This window comes from Sus scrofa, chromosome 1, assembly GCF_054392235.1.
Source record: "Sus scrofa isolate SSC_HxYL_T2T_F1_AM1 chromosome 1, Sscrofa_HxYL_maternal_Yorkshire_Landrace_v2.0, whole genome shotgun sequence".
Taxonomy (NCBI): Eukaryota; Metazoa; Chordata; class Mammalia; order Artiodactyla; family Suidae; genus Sus; species Sus scrofa.
This window is the reverse complement of record NC_139383.1, coordinates 150,190,334-150,211,116: the sequence shown is the minus strand read 5'-3', so window position 1 is coordinate 150,211,116 and position 20,783 is coordinate 150,190,334. Positions and strand designations below refer to the sequence as shown.

At 40.0% G+C, this 20,783-nt stretch overlaps 1 protein-coding gene across 5 annotated transcripts in view; it reads right to left on the bottom strand.

Annotated features, from left to right (window-relative positions):
* GABRB3 (gamma-aminobutyric acid type A receptor subunit beta3) overlaps positions 1-20,783 on the bottom strand; it is a 348,038-nt gene that overhangs the window by 8,032 nt on the left and 319,223 nt on the right. For all 5 annotated transcript variants that reach the window (XM_021098613.2, XM_021098629.2, XM_021098607.2 and 2 more), the window contains 2 exons: positions 13,442-13,594; positions 6,037-6,281 (listed from right to left, as the gene is read on the bottom strand). In XM_021098613.2, coding sequence (XP_020954272.1) covers positions 6,037-6,281; positions 13,442-13,594 — 398 coding nt within the window. The remainder of the gene's footprint in view (positions 1-6,036; positions 6,282-13,441; positions 13,595-20,783) is intronic.

Below are 20,783 nucleotides of genomic sequence, written 5' to 3'. Positions count from 1 at the left end.
GCGGCTCAGATCCTGCATTGCCGTGGCTCTGGCGTAGGCCTGTGGCTACAGCTCCAATTTGATCCCTAACCTGGGAACCTCCATATGCCGCAGGAGTGGCCATAGAAAAGGCAAAAAAAAAAAAAAAAAAGGAAAGGAGTATTTTGTGCCATGTTTATTATGTTGGACTTTGATGGTTCTAGTGACTCAGCATTTCACTTGGCTTTGATCCATTTTGAGTTTATTTTTGTCAATGGTTTTAGAGAGTGTTCTAATTTCATTCTTTTCCATGTAGCTGTACAGTTTTCCCAGCACCACTTATTGAAGAAATTGTCTTTTTTTCAATTGATTATAGATGTGAGGGTGTATTTCTAGACTTTTTATTCTGTTCTACGGATCTATATTTTTGTTTTTCTGCTAGCGCCATACTGTTTTGATGACTGTGGCTTTGTAGTATAGCCTGAAGTCAGGGAACCTGATTTCTCCAGCTCTTTTTCTTTCCCAGGATTGCTTTGGCTACTGGGTTTTTTAAAATTATTTTTTATTTATTTTTATTTTTTTTAGGGCTGCACTCGTGGCATATGGAAGTTCCCAGGCTAGAGGTCAAATTGGAGCTTCACCTGCTGGCCTACACCACAGCCACAGCAACACAGGATCCAAGCCACATCTGTGATCTATGCCAAAGCTTGTAGCAACATTGGATCCTTAACCCACTGAGTGAGGCCAGGTCACTCAGCATCCTCAGGGACACTGTATTAAGTTTTTAACCTGCTGAGCCACAATGGTAACTATTGAGGGTCTTTGTGTTTCCATACACATTTAAAATTTTTTTGATTTAGTTCTGTGAAAAATGCCATTGATAATTTGATAGGGATTGGACTGAATCTGCAGATTGACTTGGGTAACTGGGTTTTAAAAAGAGGCTTTATAAACTGCTCCCACCCCCCACCGCCAGGAGAGAGAAAAACATGTGGGTTCAGTGGGGCCAAACTGATGACAAACGTCACCATTCATGGACACATCCAAGCCACACAGGCACATCCGAGCCATGGTGTGCACATTTTGGTAGATGCAGAGAATGGAATGCTGTCTAGGAGAGAAGTCGTGGTGACCACAGGAAATGTGACATGCCATTGTGTAGGCATAAAGCATGTGCCCGGAATTGGGGAGAACAGGGACAAGACCTTGCGCTTGGAGCAGGGAGTGACAGAGGCAGGAAGGGAACAAATAAGAGATAAAATTAGGACAGTGCCATGGACAAGAATGTCTGGCTTAAGTCTTGAAGGAGGGGAAGATGTGGATGATGAAGAAGAGAGGGGTTCTTGGAGGAGAGGATCTAAAAGGTAAAGAGATAATAAGGTATATGTTGGTTTCAGAAAGCCTCCGGGAAGCGTGAAGAAAACACACAAAGTAAGGTCAACTGAATACCGAGTTGAGTTTTCAAGACTTAGTGACAAATCTGTACGAATCAGTGTCCTGTCTTCCCTTGTCCCTTGTGGCCAGTTTTGTGCATTTGGGAAAGGACTTCAGGAGGGTAGGTCTACGTCTGCACCTTGGGTTCCAGTGAAGGAAACTCATCCTGAGGGAAGCCAAACCCAATGCCATCAATATTTACAAAACTGGTGTGCCTGGGGTTCTCCACCACCTGTGGCTTCCGTGCAGCTATTTGAGAACCAATATAGTTACACTGCTCCACTTCAGAGTGGGTGAACAGTTACAATGGAACAATCATGTTGAAAGGAAGTGAAGATATATTGAATTAATAAGCCCTCAGAGTAAACTAGTCTGGCTGCTTTCGACACGGTTTTACATTTGCATAGTTTTCATATAAACGTGAACCAGTGTGCAGAAAATTTATACCCAAATTGCTAGAATGTATTTTTTTTCTGCAAGAATTAAAAGGTTAACATTTATGGTTACCGAAGGGGAAATGGGGGGGGATAAATTAGGGGGATGTGATTGACATACACACAATACTACATATAAAATGGATAGTTAACAAGGACCTACTGTATAGCACAGGGTAACCCACCCAATACTTTAATAATCTATACGGGAAAAGAATCTGAAACGGAATGGATATATGTATATGTATAACTGATTTATTTTGCTGTACACTTGAAACTAACACTACTTTGTAAGTCAACTGTACTCCAATAAAATTTATTTTATAAAAAGAATTAAAGGGTTACTAAAATCTGTTAAATCTTAGAAACCAAACATTTTAAACAAATACTTCCAGAAGAGATGCTAATCTTTCCCTATCATCTAGAATTTAAATCTTAAAACAGATGGAAGTGATTGTGGGTGAAACATAGGACTGAAATGCCCTGTATAGAATGGCAGATGATAACTTGTAATTTCTAAAGCATTTCATGATTACTCCTTATTTTGAGGAGTATGTATCATATTTACTATAATTAGATTCATTGATTTCAATGTAATTTGTCTTCCCACTCTATAACCTGGACAGGCACAAATATTCAGAGACGAAAACATCTCGTGTGGAGAGTATCTTAGAGGGATTTTTGTTTTTTCCAAGAATATGTCACCAGATTGGTATCTTGTTGATATCTCATTTTCTACTTATCTTCAAGCTTCAAAATAAATAGAATATTCTAGTTTTAGGAAAATAAGGAGCTATTTGCCATGTGAGGAATGAAATCTTGCTCTTAATAAAAAGAATACCATCAAGCCTGCGGCTCTGATTCCTGGACAAGAATTATGACTTTCTGCCACTTTATGAAATTCAAATACCACGTGGTCAACTTGCAAAATATCACAAGGCTTATAACCACAATACATGCATTACAACAGAAGACCAATTCATGGGTAAAGAAACAACTCAGGAATAAACAGAGGTTGAGCGCAGATAAATTAAGGTCAAGATTTTCACTGCATTGCTGGTCCGAGGAAAAACTACGTGATTATGTGAACACTTTGGGTATTGATGAATCAACCACTAATTTAAAATAGAGTTTAATCACTAAATGTAAGGAAAGTCTACTCAGGGTCTGACAATAGGTTCAATAGCATCATGGTCATGTTGGTGGCCTGCAGAGCCCCTTAGGATTTTTATAAGACACAAGGGTGGTGAGTTAGGAAAGGCAATGACAACACCGCTCTTTGCTATCACCCAGTGTCTATCAGTCCAAGGAAATCTGCAGCCCCCAAGCCTCAAGGCTGCCATCTATGACAGCGAGGCTCTCTGGGGCCCTTGCTGGCCACACTAATAAACAATCCCAGGAGATACCCCTGAAAATGAATGTGTGAATAATCACTATTGCAAAGGACTCTTGAAGACGCTGTCGGCCTGTGCAAGGTGCCGTTTTCTGTTTTGCATTAAATCTGTGATTCTTTACTCAGTTTCTTTTAATTCATCTGCATCATGTAATATAAACTTTTGGGAGGTGCATTTCCACTTTAAAATATTCACTAAACTCTTAGGTGTAGTCAACAACAATTTTTTTAAATTGAAGTATATAGCTGATTTACAAAGTTTTAGGTACAACAAAGCAATTCGGTCATGTATGAATATACATATTATGAACAGATGTGGTTTTTCAGATTCTTTTCCATTGTGGGTTACTACAAGATACTGAGTATACTTCCCTGTGCTATACACTAGGTCCTTGTTAATCAATTTTATATAGTAGTGTGTATCTGTTAATCCCAAATTCCCAGTTTATCCCCCTTTCCCCGTAAGTTTGTTTTCCACGTATGTGAGTGTGTTTCTGTTTTGTAAATAAGTTCATCTGTATCATTTTTAGATTCTACATATGTTACATCATATATTTGTTTTTGACTTACTTCACTAAGTATGAGAATCTCTAGTTGCATCCATGTTGCTTCAAATGGCATTATTTCATTCTTTTTATGGCTAATATTCCATTGTATATATGTACCACATCTTTATCCATTCATCTGTCGATGGACATTTAGGTTGTTTCCATGTATTGGCTATTATAAATAGTGCTGCTATGAACACTAGAGTGCATGTATTTTTTTCATTAGAATTTTCTGGACACACGCCCAGGACTGGACTTGCTGGATCATATGATAACTCTATTTTTAGTTTTTTGAGGCACCTCCATACTGTTCTCCTTAGTGGCTGTACCAATTTACATTCTCAACAACAGTGTAGAAGGGTACCCTTTCCTTCACACACACACCCTCTCCAGCATTTATTATTTGTGGAATTTTTGATCATGGCCATTCTGACCGACGTGGGGTAGTACCTCACTGTAGTTTCGATTTACATTTCTCTAACAATTAGCCATGCCGAACATCTTTTCATATGCTCGTTGGCCCTCTAGTCAGCAATAATTTTTAATGTTTATCTTTAAGGGTATTAAATATGCATTTAAAACTAGCATACATGCATTTGTATGTTGACTTCAAACCATAAGAGCTGACATCTCCAATTACAGATTTTTACAAATATGAACATGCAGAAAAGCTTTAACACACTGCTGGGAAACAGAAACAAATTTTCAGAAAAATGAACACTAAAAATGGACTCATGAACTTTCCTCTGCATCTGCTTTATAACATATTATTTCTACATTCTGCTTAATTTTCTTTACAGAGTTAGCAATTTGGGGGGGTTGTTTCTTTTTCATTTTAAGCGTTAACCTTCATACTCAAAGAGGTATTTCTGTAGCCCAATACTTGACCTTTCTAGAGGAGGTCATTTAGAAGACCTTTAAAAGAAAGGAAATACAGTTATAATCTGTTTAAATAGTGAGGGAATTTGAAGAAAAAAAAAACAGTATTGTGTGTGTATGTGCGTCCATGTGATGGAAAAAGTAATGATGTGATGAATTCTAGTTTCCTTGGAAACAGGATGACCAAAGCATAGTGTGTATTCATAGTATATGGACTTATTTAGAAACATACCAGTGTGGTACTAAATATACTTTCCAGTAAGAAATTCAGGATCATGTTGCCTGTGGAAGCCTAATTTTATTAACAGATTCTGGTTTCTCTGACCAACTCTGTTTATGCATTACTGAAAGTGTAGGAGCCATTTACAGACATTTAATTGCCTTCATTCATTTGTGACCATCTGGGGACCTATTCTGGGTCACTGCTGGGCCATGGACACAGCCCTCCCCCAGGGAGCTGTGGCAGCCTTGCAAGAGGCTTGGGCCAGGGACAATCAAGAACACCAGAAAGAACAAGGAAACCTTAGGAGCTTGAGAGATAAGTTTGGCAAGAACTTAAAAAAGAAATAAAGGAACAAGCCCAGTGTGTAAACAAGTAGAGATATATTAGTGAAGACTTGAAGGGATGCAAGAGGTAAAAGGATAATGATAAAAATTTTATACTAGTGACAACATGCTTTCATGAAAATAGTGTTTGTAGTTGCAATGACATGTTGCTTTTTATTTTAAAAAAGAAACTGCAATGGCATAGAATTGCAAAGTTTGTAATTGGAGGGATGTTGGTAGAAGCTGAGGGACCTAGAGGGGACATGACTGATGCCTTCTTTCTGGGTTCAGAGCCCACAGGTCCCAAAGGAGCTCCCCGCTTGGCCACTGTTGTCTGGGGCTGTTTGCCTGGCATTTTGCAGAACACAGGTGGCTGGGGCAGGGCCAGGGCAGGTGCACAAAAGTCCCAGGATGGCACGTGGCTCCTACCCTGCACTTGAGACCTTGAACTAGAGACTGTGGCCAGTCAGAGGGCGGATGAGAGAGGGGGCTGTCCATGCCATGTGAAGACAGTGGCATGCCAGGTATCACATTCATAATTTACTGCTGAAGGAACACTATGACATTCTAGAAAGTGCTTTTGCCTGTCAAGTTTGGGCACCTCACCCCAGAGTTTCATTCATTCCCATATCCATGTGTTCTTTCATTTTCAGAGGAAACTGGGCAACTTCTGGCTTCTCTAACTTCTGCACCAATTTTGCTTTCCTATAAAACTCAGGGACCTGCAGAGGCCACAGTTCAGGCTGTGGTTAACATGCCCACATCACTCCTACTCAGAGGTCATGCCCATGAGCTGCAGGGTGGAAGGGCTCCGAGAAAGGGTGGTCAAGATGGGGAGGCCTACCCGGTTGCTGTCACCCTTTGACCGGTCATTCTTTGCCTTGGCGTTCTTTTCAGCAAGCTTCTTCTGCCTTTGAGGGCCTCTTCCAAAGAAAATGTAGTTGACAAAGGCATACTCCAGAAGGGCCAGAAACACAAAGACAAAGCAGCCCATGAGGTACATGTCAATGGCTTTGACATAGGGGATTTTGGGCAATGTCTCCCGAAGGTGTGTATTGATGGTTGTCATGGTCAGCACGGTCGTGATCCCTGCAAGAGAAATGGAAGCGTGAGAGGCCCGCAGCTCCACCACCCAGCTCCTGACTTCTCATGTTCCTGCTTTATTTTCTCAAACAGTGTAAAGGAGCTGAAAATAATGGATTGAGTATTACGGGGCAACTGAAATGCAATAATGTTTGCCATACAGCAAGAAATGGCACAATACTGTAAATCATGCCCATAAAAATTTTAAAAATGAGAAAAAAAAAGTAAAAGCAGGAAAAGAAAGAAATGCAATAGAATATAAGCATATGGTTTGGGCAGGTCACACCTCAGGCCAGGAAGCTGACACCCCTTCCCTATGGGTGGCACCTCCCACCACACCTGGCCCATGGATGGGGACATGTAGGGGCAAAACAGAGGCTGCTCTGTATGAAAGCTGGGAGAAATGAAAAGAAACCCAGCATTTATCATAAAACCCTAAGAGTCTGAATAAGAAGGTACTGGGAAGAAGAAGGAATCTAGGAAGCTAGGAATCTTCTAAGAAGGCCATTTATGGCTGGAGTGACAAGGCCCCCAGAAGAAAACAACTAAAGCAAGGGGATCCAGTCCTGAGCACAAAGAGAGGGGGTGTTTGCTCCTGGGGAAAGAGCACCTCACAGAGCGACTTCCATCCCCAGCTAAGAAAGCTGCTACATGACCTGCTCAGGACCTGTTTGCTGCAGTCAAGGGCTAAGGATTTTATTCCAAGCACAGATTCCTTTCTCAGTCATAAAAAAGAATGAAATAATACCATTTGCATCATCTCTAGGATGGACCTAGAGATGATCATCCTAAGTGAAGTGAGTCAGACAGTGAAAGACAAACATCCTATGATATCACTTACATGTAGAATCTAACAAAAGGATACTTTTGAACTTCTGAACTTGTTTGCAGAACAGAAACAGACTCACAGACTTTGAAAATAAACTTATGGTTACCAAAGGGGACAGGTGCGGAGGGAAGAATGGATAGGGATGGAGGGGTGGGGGGGTAGGGGATGGGATTGGCATATGCACACTGTGGTATATGGAATAACTGGTCAATGGGGACCTGCTATATAGCACAGCGAACTCTACCCAATATTCTGTGATGGTCCATATGGAAAAAAATCTGAAAAAAAAAAAAGATGTGTATACAAGTATAGCTGAATCACTTTGTTGTCCAGTAGAAATGACCACAAAATTGTAAATCAACTATCAACTATACTTCAAAAAAAACCTTAAAACATCAAAAAAAAAAAAACAAACCCAAAATACAAAGTGCAGAATCTTACCATGCTCTGGGGCAAATGATCACATTCTGTTTTTGGTTTTGGTTTGGTTTTTTGGATGTCATTTTGAATTATTTAGACAATGTCATGTGAATCATCTCATTTTTCCCTAAGGGACCTAAGTTTAGTCTCTAAAAACATGTAAGTACTCTGTTTTGTACTTCTTCCACAGCAATGGGCATGTTCTTGGTGTACAGATTCCATATGGGATGATATGAAGCCAGAAAGAGCAGGGGACCCATTGGCTCTGGACATGACCAGAACAGTGAAGCCTCTTGGGCAGGAATGGCCTGCATTGCACACTTCCGGGGTGGGGGTGGGGGTGGGGGAATGGATGTTACTGGAGTTGATTTGCTCTCTTTGAAATGGTCCTTTTGAAATACTAAGTAGTCTTGGAGTTCCCGTTGTGGCTCTTTGGTTTAGGAACCTGACTAGTATCCATGAGGATGCGAGTTCGATCCTTGGCCTTGTTCAGTGGGTTAAGGATCTGATGTTGCCTTGAGCTGTGGTACAGGTCACAGACGTGGCTTGGATACCACATTGCAGTGGCTGTGGTGTAGGCTGGCAGCTGTAGCTCCGACTTGACCTCTAGCCTGGGAACTTCCACATGCCATAGATGTGGCCCTAAAAGCAAAAAAACTAAAAGGAAGATGAAGGAGAAGAAGAAGAAAAAGAAATATTAAGAAGTCTCAGAGAGGTAAGTCAGCACCAACAAGCCAGCTCTCTCCTACCCCGTGACTGCTGCTACAGAATGCAATTACTCGGGTGTCTTCTGGGACCCCTGGGACAGGGTCATTGACTGCCACATCAGAACCTCAAGAAGAAGATTTGCAAAGTGAAAATATTCTGGGTGATGGTCCTTTAGCCACAGAAACCTGAAAAACCAATGTCACCAAGAACAGCAGGTGTTGCAAGCCCCAGAGGCTAACCACCTGGACCTGTGGTCACCCCAGATCACCCGCAACTCTGCAGAGGAGGTAATGTCTTCAATAAGCTCTTAGTCTGATGCCCTCTGGATTCCTATCCCATCCTTGGAGGCATGCCAGGGTGCAGGGCTCCCCTGGATCATGACCACCTGGAGAAGAGAGAAGAACCCCAAGCTTCAGACCATGTGCTCCCTCCACCCAGCCTGGAGCTGTGCTCAGAGGAGGGGAGGGTACCCAGAAGTGGAGAACCTATTTCTTGTCTGATTGCAAACTGTGGCTGCCAATGAATATATGGCAATGAAAGATGTCAGGATATTTTAAGACTTCTCTTTAATGTAAAATTCTTGTACACCTGGGGACATTTGAAATTTGAAAATGTCAATGGGATAATTACAGTTTACAAATAAATGCAAAAACGCCATGCAGATTCTACGGAATCAGGTGTTCTCACCATAATACCAAAATTTTGTACCGTGGCTGCCATGGCTTTTTCTTTTCCTTCCAAATGGACTTTAGGAAGTGCTCTGCTTTAGTCACTGCTCGGGCTCTCCAGGTGACTGCTTTGAGTGGATGTGTATGACAGAGGCCTCAGTAGGTGTCCCCAGGACATGGGCTATAGGAAGAGGGACAGGCAGCACATGTCATGAGCACTCAGCCTGGTAAATTCAGCCCCAAGGACAACTGGGCAAGGAAACTGGTGTGAGGCCCATCAGTGCTGGCTCACAGAGTCCCTTAAGAGTAAGATTTTATATCCAGACAAAACCATAATTCAAAAAGATACATGTACCCCTATGTTCATCGCAGCACTATTCACAATAGCCAAGACGTGGAAATGACCTAAATGTCCATCGACAGATGAATAGATTAAGAAGACATGGTACATACATACAATAGGATATAAAAAAGAATGAAATAATATCATTTGCAGCAACATGGATGCAACTAGAGATTATCAAACTAGGTGAAGTTGAGTCAGAAAGAGAAAGACAAATACCATATGATATCGCTCTATGGGAGTTTGGAGTTAATAGATGCAAACTATTCCATTTAGAATGGATAAACAGTGAGGTCCTACTGTATAGCACAGGGAACTATATCCAATCTCTTGGGATAGAACATGATGGAAGATAGTGTAAGAAAAGGAAGGGGTGTGTGTGTGTGTGTGTGTGTGTGTGTGTGATCCCTGGGTCATGCTGTTGTACAGCACAGACTGGCACAACATTGTAAATCAACAATATTTTAATTAAAATATATATGGTTTTGTGTCCCCCTGGCTTTCTAGTTTAGGCTCGCATGACCTCTTAGATTACAAGGCCACGCAATCCCTAAGGATCCATCCCAAGGATGTATCATTTTACTTCCTATCTAGATAACTGTGGGCAGTGGTGGATGCAGTGGTTCATACCCTGGATAGTAGCACCACATGGCTCCACCACATCCCAGTGGCATGACCTGAGAGAGCCCTGATGGGTCCAAAATTGTCTAAAGCTCTTATGAAGCCTCAACACTGTGGTGATGGGCCAAGGGTAATTAGCACTGTGAACACTCACAACAAATGTCATCATTTTCAACATCACAGCAAAATACATTCTCTGGTAGCCTCCAGCCTCTTGGCGGGAGACCCAGTCCTGGCAGAACTTTCCTTAAACTTCTGATCTCTAAGGGAACCCCGTCTGATGGCAGAATGGGAGACAGCTGAGTGGTGCCTTCCATAGTCAGCATACATCAAGCTGAGTCTGAATAATTAGCCTCAAATTATTTCTCATTTATGTTATGTTAATGAAATACTTTATTTGAAAAACTGCATTTATAAAGATGATTGTGAAATAAAATGTATCATTTAATCAAAAGATATTTTTCTGGATTTCCCGTTGTGGCGCAGCGGAAATGATTCCAACTAGGAACCATGAGGTTTCAGGTTCGATCCCTGGCCTCATTCAGTGGGTTGAGGATCCGGCGTTGCCATGAGCTGTGGTGTAGGTCTCAGACGTGGCTCGGATCTGGCATTGCTGTGGCTCTGGCATAGGCCGGCAGCTATAGCTCTGATTTGACCCCTAGCCTTGGAACCTCCATGTGCCACGGGTGCGCCCCTAAAAAGACAAAAGACAAAAAAAAAGATATTTTTCTTCTTTGGGATCCAAGTAATGTGGCCTGAGATATTTAGCTTAAGTGATAAGTGGGCTTCAGAAGTTGTAAGGAAGACCACATAGTTCTAAGGAAAACTCTCAACTTTGTAGTCTGGTGCCTTCTAACACTAACAGTTCAATGGATGTGGGTGTCAGACTCTGGGCAGCAAAAGCATAAGATCCTGGAGCATACAGAGCAACTATGCAGCACAGCTGGGTGATGAACCAGCATTTCCCTTTTCAGTTTCCCTTCCCATACAGCCCCAGATAACTCCAGGAGTTCCCTTGTGGCCTAGAGGTTAAGGATCCAGCATTTTCTCTGCTGTGGTAAGGGTTCGATCCCCGGCTCTGGAACTTCCACCTGCCATGGGTGTGGAAAAAAAATCCATCTCTTTTACAACGTAATAGACCAAAGAACTCTTCTGTACGTCTTCAGTACTGTCTACTGACACTGTAGACAGCACCTATAGTGTAGAGAGGGCCCTAGAGTCAGAGAAACTGGATTGAAATCTTTCTTCTGAAACTTAGTATTACATGACTATGTACCAGTTACATAGCCTTTCTGAACTGCATTTCCCTCTCTGTAAATGGGAACTGAAACACTGCCTACTGTGCTATGGATCTTCTGCATTGTGGATTAGGTAGCCATGCTCATGGCCTTGTACAGAACTTTGCACTTGAGTATTTGGCAAGTTTCAGCCTTAATGACTGTTATTATTCCTGACCCTATGATACATGTTTCCTTAACCAATCAGAGTTGCTGAGCTGACACTTCCCAAGTCCTGAGGACTCAGGGTCAGAGACCATGTCTTATGTAGGAGAAGCTGGGACAGAGGGAGTGAGAATGCTGGGGTCCCAAGCTGAGAACTGGACTGCTGGATGTCTATCTGACCAGCTACACAGCCTGGAGAGCACAGCTGCCTTAGGGACTTCCAGGCCTCAGGTCCACCCTGACAATGGCAAATGCCTATTTGATTCTGCTTTTCATGCCTGCCTCCCAGACTTCTGACATCAATCTGAACCCAGTACACCTCCAGTGTTAACCCCTTAGTCATTCTGGGCAGACCATTTCCCCATCCCAGCAAAACCACAGCATGATTTAGTAACAAGGCTGTGTTGTTAAGAAAACAGTGGTATCTGCTTTCATACGCTGTAATGTGGCTGTGTCGACTGTAACCCTCTCCAGAGAGATTTTCTATTGAACACTGCAGAAGACAATGATTTTACCATTAAGGAGCTATAGAATCTGTATCATCTAGAAAATGGAAAAATTCACATTTTCAGTACACCTCACATCTGATGATGCCAGATAATTATGGTTCTTTGGTACTCAGATTTCTCTAATTACCCAAACACGACAGATTCTCTGAGGCAGAGTCACCAGAAGTTCAGGACACTTCAGCTTCTGATCCCTAATATAGGTCTCTTATAGGATCAGGGAAGGTCCCAGAAATTCTGCATTTGTGTATTTTATATTCTTTTTTCTTAAATAGAGCCTCTGAAGTTGGATGAGCTAACAGCGCCACAAAATTAGGAGCTGCCACCTGTAAATTCATTTTAGCTGTGGATTTTCCAAGTGAGAAGATAAAACAGTTTAACAAAAAGCAATCTAGTAACATGAACAATAATGAAAAAGGCAAAATCTACAGAAAGGATTGATGTTACAGGCAGGCTGTAAAAAATCCTGAAGAGATTTTTCAAGTGACTTTTAAGAGACCCGTCCCTTACCATACCTGTTAGAAATAGATTAACGCTTTTGATTTTTTTTATACTTTATTCTTCTCAAAGCATCTTTACATTCACACCTAACACCTTAGAAAGAGTTGCCTGGGTTTCTAGAGTCACTGTTATATGTTATTTCATTAAAAAAAAAAAATCCAGTCTTGAATCTGTGTGAGTCCCATATCTGTGCATCTCAACTAGATGTCTACTTACACATATGTACACATATTCTCCTGGAAGCAAAATTCTAAGTAACTGAAATTCCTGGGAAAAGATGGGAAATAGAAAGGAAGAAAGAGGGACAACTGGATCCTTGAATTGTTATATTTCTCTGCAGGTTTTACCAGCAGATACATTGTAATTCCTATTAATTTTGAAAGGTATCATTGATGACTTCAATCCCAGGAACTGAATTCAACCCACCCAAAGAAGGGGTCGACTAAACAAGTGCTCTTCAGCTGTGTACTTACCGGAAATGCATTTAAATGATTGTTTTGTCCATGCCGATTCATAGTAATTAGTTCAGTAGAGAATAATAGTTTCTGAAAATATAAGCCTTCCCTTAACAATCACAAACTATTAGAAATAATACTGGAACATATAATATATATTGTACATCAGCTAATAATCCAGTCGTCAAATGTCCAATGGCCAGAAAAGATCACTAGAGTTCTCGGGAATCACTCAGAATTTAATAACCCATTTTAATGCTCATTAATTTGTATAATTCCAATTACATGGAGTAATACATAACTATTTTTCTGACTTAAAAAAGAATGCACAATTAATCAAGTCTTCTTTCTGGGCCATAGAATAATTTTGAACAGGAGATGTTAATACTTGCTTTAAAATGAGTGTCAAAAATAGTTTTATTATGCAAATATTCGGGAAGCATATTTTCCCTTGCATGGGCATGAAAATTCACATTTGAGCCTTATAATTACATTAACACATCAAGGGAATCATGCATGAAATTAGTGTTTCAAGATAAAAAGGGACCATGTGGGCAAGACCAGTGTCACGATGTCAAAAAACTGTAGCTGAAACTATACTCTTTGAACTCCCTTAATATTGTAACGATATGGTGACTTCACATTTTAGGTGTCATTGAAAAAGAACACATACCAAGGGCAACTCGAGCCGCAGATGCATCATAATTGATCCAGAAGGACACCCACGAGAGAATCGTAATTAGGATAGAGGGCATGTAAGTCTGGAGGATGAAGTATCCAATGTTTCTCTTCAACCGAAAGCTCAGTGACAGCCGAGGATAGGCACCTATGGTAAACAGACAGGAGTTACACTGGAGAAGAGACACAGCAGACAAAAAGTGTGCTTTGACTTCCATGGTCAACAGCATGCATCTGAAAAGCCCAGAACAGAGAGGCGGTTCGCAGCCTGCAATCTGCCTCCATCTGCCTGATGATATTCGTTGAGAAATTGGGAGAGGCATGATCTTCAGTCTATGCATCAGGTCATGACAAGGACCTCTTCTAAGGTTAAATATTCATCTGAGAACTATCTGACAACTAGCTGAGAAAACTCTGGGCAAACTTTTAGCTTTGAATATACAATAATGCCAAATATCTTGTTTATTTTTCAATTACGGGTCCCCTTCTTCTCCACTGCAGACACGGGAGATTTGGCTCAAGGCTTTACTGAACAAAATGTTTTTGTTTTTGTTTTCCTTTTTATGGCTATGGTGTGGCATATGGGAATTCCCAAGCTAGGAATTGAATTGTAGCTATAGCTGGTGGCCTACACCACAGCCACAGCAATGCCAGATCCAAGCCAAGTCTTCAACCTACACCACAGCTTGTGGCACCACAAAGGCATCATTTTAAAAGGCAAGATAAACAGCACTATGTACACCTATATCTATCATTAGTGACCTTGACGAAGGGAGTACCACTCTGATTTCCAAACTACCTAATATCTGGGAATTCGACAAGATACTCATTCACCCAGAATTTAGAATTAAGAAAACTTATGGTTTTCTTATGTATTTGTTTAGTCAACTCTATTTCTTAAATGTGAAAGACCACTTGAAATCAATAAAAATTTTAGGTATTTACCCTATGCCCCTCCCCCCAAACCCCCATCTCATAATCGCACAGGTGGGAATGTTAAGTGGAAAAGAAAAAAGACATAAATAAGAGGATGGTCTAGGTTCTCAATTGGCTCCCAATCTGTCAGAGAGACTCATAGAGAATTGCCCTCAGTAAACCAGAAGTAAGGCCAAACTGGATATTCTAGCACATGAGATTTAGTGACACAGGAAAGGTTTCACAGTATCTGAACTGAGATACTCTTGAGTGAAGAAGAGTCTTTACAGGCAGGGAAGCAGAAGAGCCTTTGAGATAAAGGATCCACCAGGACCAAATGAAAATAAGCCTTTCAAGATGCCATGAGAGAGAGAGACCTCAGAATGTTAATAAATACAAGAATCATCAGAAATATCAAGACCTCTTCTTCTGGGCAAAGGATTTTTGCCACTTGGTGTACATCTTAGAGTGAATTAGGTTTTCTTGTAGCTCTGTTAGGAAAATCCTGACACTGGTATGACAAATGTCCTGATGCATGCTGTATCCATGGATAAAACTCCCCAAATGATCATAATGAGTGACTGATGATTTAAAGTTGAGAAGTAGTGAGTCAGCTGCACCAAGGCATAACCTTCAAAAGAAGCTTAAAAATTACAACAGAAAGGCACAGGAGCTCTAAAGCCTGTGTGCCAATGCAGATGTGGTCAGGCTACCAAGTAGATGCTGAGCCAATGGACAGAAGTACAGTCCCTGAACACGAGTGCATCGTTCCAATTCAGGGCTTCCTTGGCAAAACTATCTACTGAAGATGCTGATCTCAACCCTTTCTTCACAGATGCACTAAAATTGTGGCCATAAACAGGGCTCTGGATCTCTCATCCAGTTTAAATTAATAGTGCTCTCTAAGGCATTAATATTGTTGATGAACTCGTAAAAATATGGGCACAGAGTTATCATGTCATCTTTGTGGAGTGATAAGAGTCACTCAAATGCATCTATAAAGTAACAAGCTAATATTTTAGCAACTGCAGCAGAGCTGACCTATGCACATACATCTGTCCCCCCAAGGTGGCCACTGTGGGGGCTCTATCACAACTGCCTAGGGAGCTTTGTAAGCTCAGTGCTATTCTTGGGGTCTTTGTTATGCTGTCTCAATCATTTATCTACCTTTTTCTTTTTTCTTTTTTTTACTTTATAATACATCCTAAAGTTCAAATGGTGTTCCTATTTTCTCACTGCTATTACTAGTCACCTTAATTAATATACATTCAAAAATTCCACAAAGGAAAGGAAACATATGAAATAGGAAAAACAAAACGGAGTTCAAAAACTTTTTCAAAGATTGTCTCAACCAGGCAATGATTCTCTTTCTGATTCTCCGTGGTAAGGCCAGAATGTTGTAACCTGTGACTCTAGAACAAAGAGCAGGGGTAGTCAGAGCCAGGCTCAGGGCTTATCTGGGATATTCCTATTCTCTCAGGTCTTCACCTTCCTTGTGTGTAAAACTAGCGCAAGAATAATTTTTGAATAAGTGAAAAAATACAGATAAATTATACTCTATTAATTGCAAACTATTATTCTGCAAAGAGAGCCATAACAAAAATGAAAATACAAACTATGGAATGGGAGAAAATATTTGCAAATCATAGATCTGATAAGGAACTTGTGTCTAGAATATATAAAGAAGGTTTAAAAAAGTACACACAACCTAATTTAAAAATGGACAAAAAACTTGAAGGGACATTTCTCCAAAGAGTTAAGATCAGTATCCCTAAGCACATAAAATATGCTCAACATCTTACTCATTAGGGTAATGCAAATCAAAACCATACAGAGATACCACAGCATACTTACTGGGATGACTACAATCAAAAAGACGGACAATAGCTCGTGTCAATAAGGCTGTGAATAAATCAGAACCCTCATGTACTGCTGTGAGCAGGTTAAATGGTCCTGCCACTTTGGAAAACAGTTAGGCAATTTCTCAAAAGGTTAAACATAGTTACCTTATGACCCAGCAACTGCAATACTAAGTATATGCCTAAAAAGAATGAAAACGTATGTCCACAGAGAAATGTGTACATGAATGTTCACAGCAGCTTTATTCTGGATAGCCAAAGGTAGAAACAGACCAATGTTAATCAACTTTATGAATGGTTAGATAAAACATGACATATTCATGCAACAGAATATTTTGCAGCAAGAAAAAGGAATGAATATTGATGCATGCCACAATATGGATGAACCTTGAAAACATCATGCTGAGTGAAAGAAACCAGTCACAAAGGACCATAGAGTGTATGATTCCATTCATATGAAATGTACAGAACAGACAAATCTGTAGAAAGAGAAATTAGATCAGTAGTTGCTCAGGGTTAGGGGAGGCTAGTTGGGGAAAATGGGGAATGACTGCTCATGGGTTTCTTTTCATGGTGATAAGAATACTCTGAAATTGACTGTGGCCATGATTACATAATTCTGTAAATACACTATAAATAACTAAATTATATACTTTTTTTTTTCTTTTTAGGGCACTTGCAGCATATGAAAATTACCAGGCTAGAGGTCAAATCAGAGCTGCAGCTGCTGGCCTATGCCACGGCCATAGAAATGCCAGATCCAAGCTGTGTCTGTGACCTACACTGCCCCCCATGGCAATGCCGGATCCTTAACCCACTGAGTGAGGCCAGGGATTGAACCCACATCCTCATGGATACTGGGTTGGGTTCATACCCACTGAGCCATGATGGGAACTTTACCTCAGTGGGAACTCCCTGAATTACAAACTTTATTTTATTTATTTATTTATTTATTTTGCTTTTTAGGGCTGCAGCTGCAGTATATGGAAGTTTCTAGGCTAGAGGTCTAATTGGAGCTGTAGCCGCCAGCCTATACCACAGCCATAGCAATGCGGGATCCAAGCCACATCTGCAACTTACACTACAGCTCACAGCAAAGCCAGATCCTTAACCCACTGAGCTAGGCCAGGAATCAAACATGCATCCTCATGGATACTAGTCTGGTTCGTTAACCACTGAGCCATGACAGGAACTCCTGAATAACTTTAAATGGCTAAATTTTAACTATTATGTATAGAATGGATAAACAACAACTCCTACTGTATAGCACAGGGAACTAACTATCTTCGGTACCCTGGGAAAAATCATAATGGAAAAAAATACAAAAAATAATATATAGGGAGTTCCCGTCGTGGCTCAGTGGTTAATGATCCCCGACTATAACCATGAGGTTGCAGGTTTGATCTGTGGCCTCGCTCAGTGGGTTAAGGATCCGGCGTTGCTGTGAGCTGTGGTGTAGGCCAGCAGCTACAGTTCTGATTAGACCCCTAGCCTGGGAACTCCATATGCTGTGGGTGCGGCCCTAAAAAAGACAAAAAGCCAAAAATATATATACGTATGTGTGTGTGTGTGTGTGTGTGTGTACAACTGAATTACTTTGCCATATAGCAGAAATTAACACAGCACTGTAAATCAACTATACTTCAAAAAATAAATTTAAATGGTTAAATTTTACAGTATGTAAATCATATTTTAATAACTTGGTTATAAGAAAAAGAATACCTACTACATGTATTTTAATGGAAATTAAATGGCTTGCTTCATTCATATCAAGTACCAGACATACTATCTGGCCCCAAATACACACTCAGTACAAGCAAGTTCCTTCTTTCTTTCCTCTTTCTCTTTCTAGGGTGACTTCTGTGCTCAGTATTCTATAATTTAAGTGTTTTTACCATTGAACATATTTTAAAAATTGTGTTGGAAGTCTAAAAAGCAATTCCAAAAGATGAAGGTAGATGAAGAGTTATTTTTGCAAAGATGATGTGGAGCAAAAATTCCTGAAGAAATTTGGCTTCTGTAGTGAGATATATTTCATAAGTCAGGAGCCCTTAAAAGGAAAATGATTTCATAGCAACAAGATGAGATGGTTAAACTCTCCTTTGGTACTGAGAGTTAAGTTTGCTCTAGTTCCACCAGTTTGGCCTGAGAGATTAGGGGCAGCATTTGGCTCATAAGGACAGATGAATGGTCTCTAAAGATCTTTCTAACAAGTCAATGAGAAAAAAAAAAAAGGAAATTTGTCTCTGGAATTTAAGACAATGAGATACAAGTGACAATTCCTTCTAACATTTCATATAATATCATTTCTAGACCTATAGTAGATGTTATAGACCCAATGAGTAATAATTTTATCACAGCGTTTTAGTTTAGGAAAAAACTAAAGCATGGAATTTACAAATGGACTCTGGAGAAAACTAAGTGCATGTATTAACAGTGTGACATGCAGACTTAAAAAAAATTGTTTCATAATCATAATTGAAAAGCAAACTAGGGAGTTCCCATTATGGCTCAGTAAGTTAAGGACCTGAGGTTTTCTCTGTGAAGATGTGGTTTTGATTCCTGGCCTTGTTCAGTGGGTGGGTTAAAGCTACGGCATTGCCACAAACTGCAGGGTAGGTCACAGATGTACCTCAGACCTGGTGTCACTGTGTCCATGGATGCAGTGTGATGCACTGTGTCCAGATGCAGCTCTGATTTGATTCCTGGCCCAGGACTTCCCTATGCCACAGGTATAGCCATTAAAAAGGCGGGGGCGGGGGGGGGCAAAATTGTATTTTGAAAGTTGATTTTTTTAAAAACAGAAGATCCATGTATCAACAGAAATATTTCATCATCATTCATTTTTTGATTGTTCTCTCTTTCTTTCTTCTAATCTTGGCAGAAGTATTTTGAAATAAAGTCAGAATATATCAGTCCAAATGTACCCCAGGAAAAAAGAAGAGAAATAAAAACACCATATAATTAAAGATATTAAGTAATCTGTTCTCTATGAATTTATAAAACATTTCAGTCTTTAAGCTCAACTAAAATGAAGAAGTTAGGAGTAATTTCAGATTTGGCAAAAACTGTACATACCAGTTTTTGTGGGTCAGCCGAATGTACATTTAAGACCAGTACAAAAGCTGAAATCCCAATCAAGTGATCTTGTGTCCAGAGTGATATTTAAGGGGTCTTTGATTTTTAGGTGCTTATACTTGTTGAAATAAATATAACACAGTATTTCTTTTAACCTAATACCCTTTCTATCTGCTATTCACATATTTTGCCATTTCCATAGCTTCTTATTGTTGCAATCAGGGACTCAGATATCCTGACTTAGAGCTTTATAGCACTTTCCTCAACAGGACACTATTCTGGATAAGTGTTTCCTCTCTATAATGTTATTATTTTGAAAAAAAGAATGAAATGATTTATGCTTTCTGAAATGTGACTGTAAAAAATGTATCTGAAAATGTTTTCTTTTTTATTCTCATGTAACTAATCATCTAAACTAAATAAGAATTAAATATTGAAACAACTGTAAATTTTTTTTCTGAGAAAATAAAGAGTGAAAAGTAAGCTATGGTGTTTGGGTGTTACGGAACAGGTAATTCTTCTATTGGAAACAACTAGGGAAAAGTGCACAAAATTTAAATACATCTCCTTCAAGGCACTGGAGGGATAACAAGCCAGTAAAAATCTGGGCCACAGTTTAGAACAAACTCAGAAGAACTCCGTGCTTCAGGTAGCTTAAGTTTTTGGAACAGAAAGATGAGAAACTAAGTAGAACATGTGACAGACTCATGGAACAAAGGGAGCAAAAGCTGGAGACAGACACTATCAAGCAGGGATTCCCAAGAGCTTGAGATTCCAAAGAGTCCAAGATGTAAAGATAAATCAGAAAGATTCAAGTGTGCACAAGCATTGACTCTGAACTCTGAATTACCCAAATCCCAGATAGTAAATGAAGCTTGTCTTGGATTGCTAATGCCTCTAGCTGCTTGACAGAAGAAAGCCTAAATCCTCTCTGAAGAAAGAAAACACCATTATAGATTTTGACTTATATTAACAATTTTCCATGTATAATAGTATCATATTAGACACAGATGAAGAAAGAATTGTTGAAATGTGAGATAAATCAAAAGACAATTTCCAGAGTAAAGCATGAAGACAAAAATAAAAAAATCCAGAAAGCAAGGTTAGATATATAGAAGATATATGGACAAGATTCAGTGTTGGAACCCTGGAAGAAGAAAAGGAGAGAGAAAATGGAGAAAAAGCAATGATGGCTGACAGTGCTCTAAAACGCCTGACTTCAAGACAAAGATTCAAGAAGATACACAAAGTCCAAGAAGAATAATTAGAAAACTATACCTTGGTACATCATAAATGCCAATGAAACAAAAAAAAAGGGAGAAAAATTATAAAAGCATCTATAAGGGGAGAAAGAACAGATTAATTCGAAAGTGGCACCAATTAGACCAACAATAATCTTCTCAGTAGAAACAATGGACACCACAGAAAATGAGAATCTTCAAATGGAAAAAGAAAAATGCCAACCTAGCTTTCTGTAACCAGCAA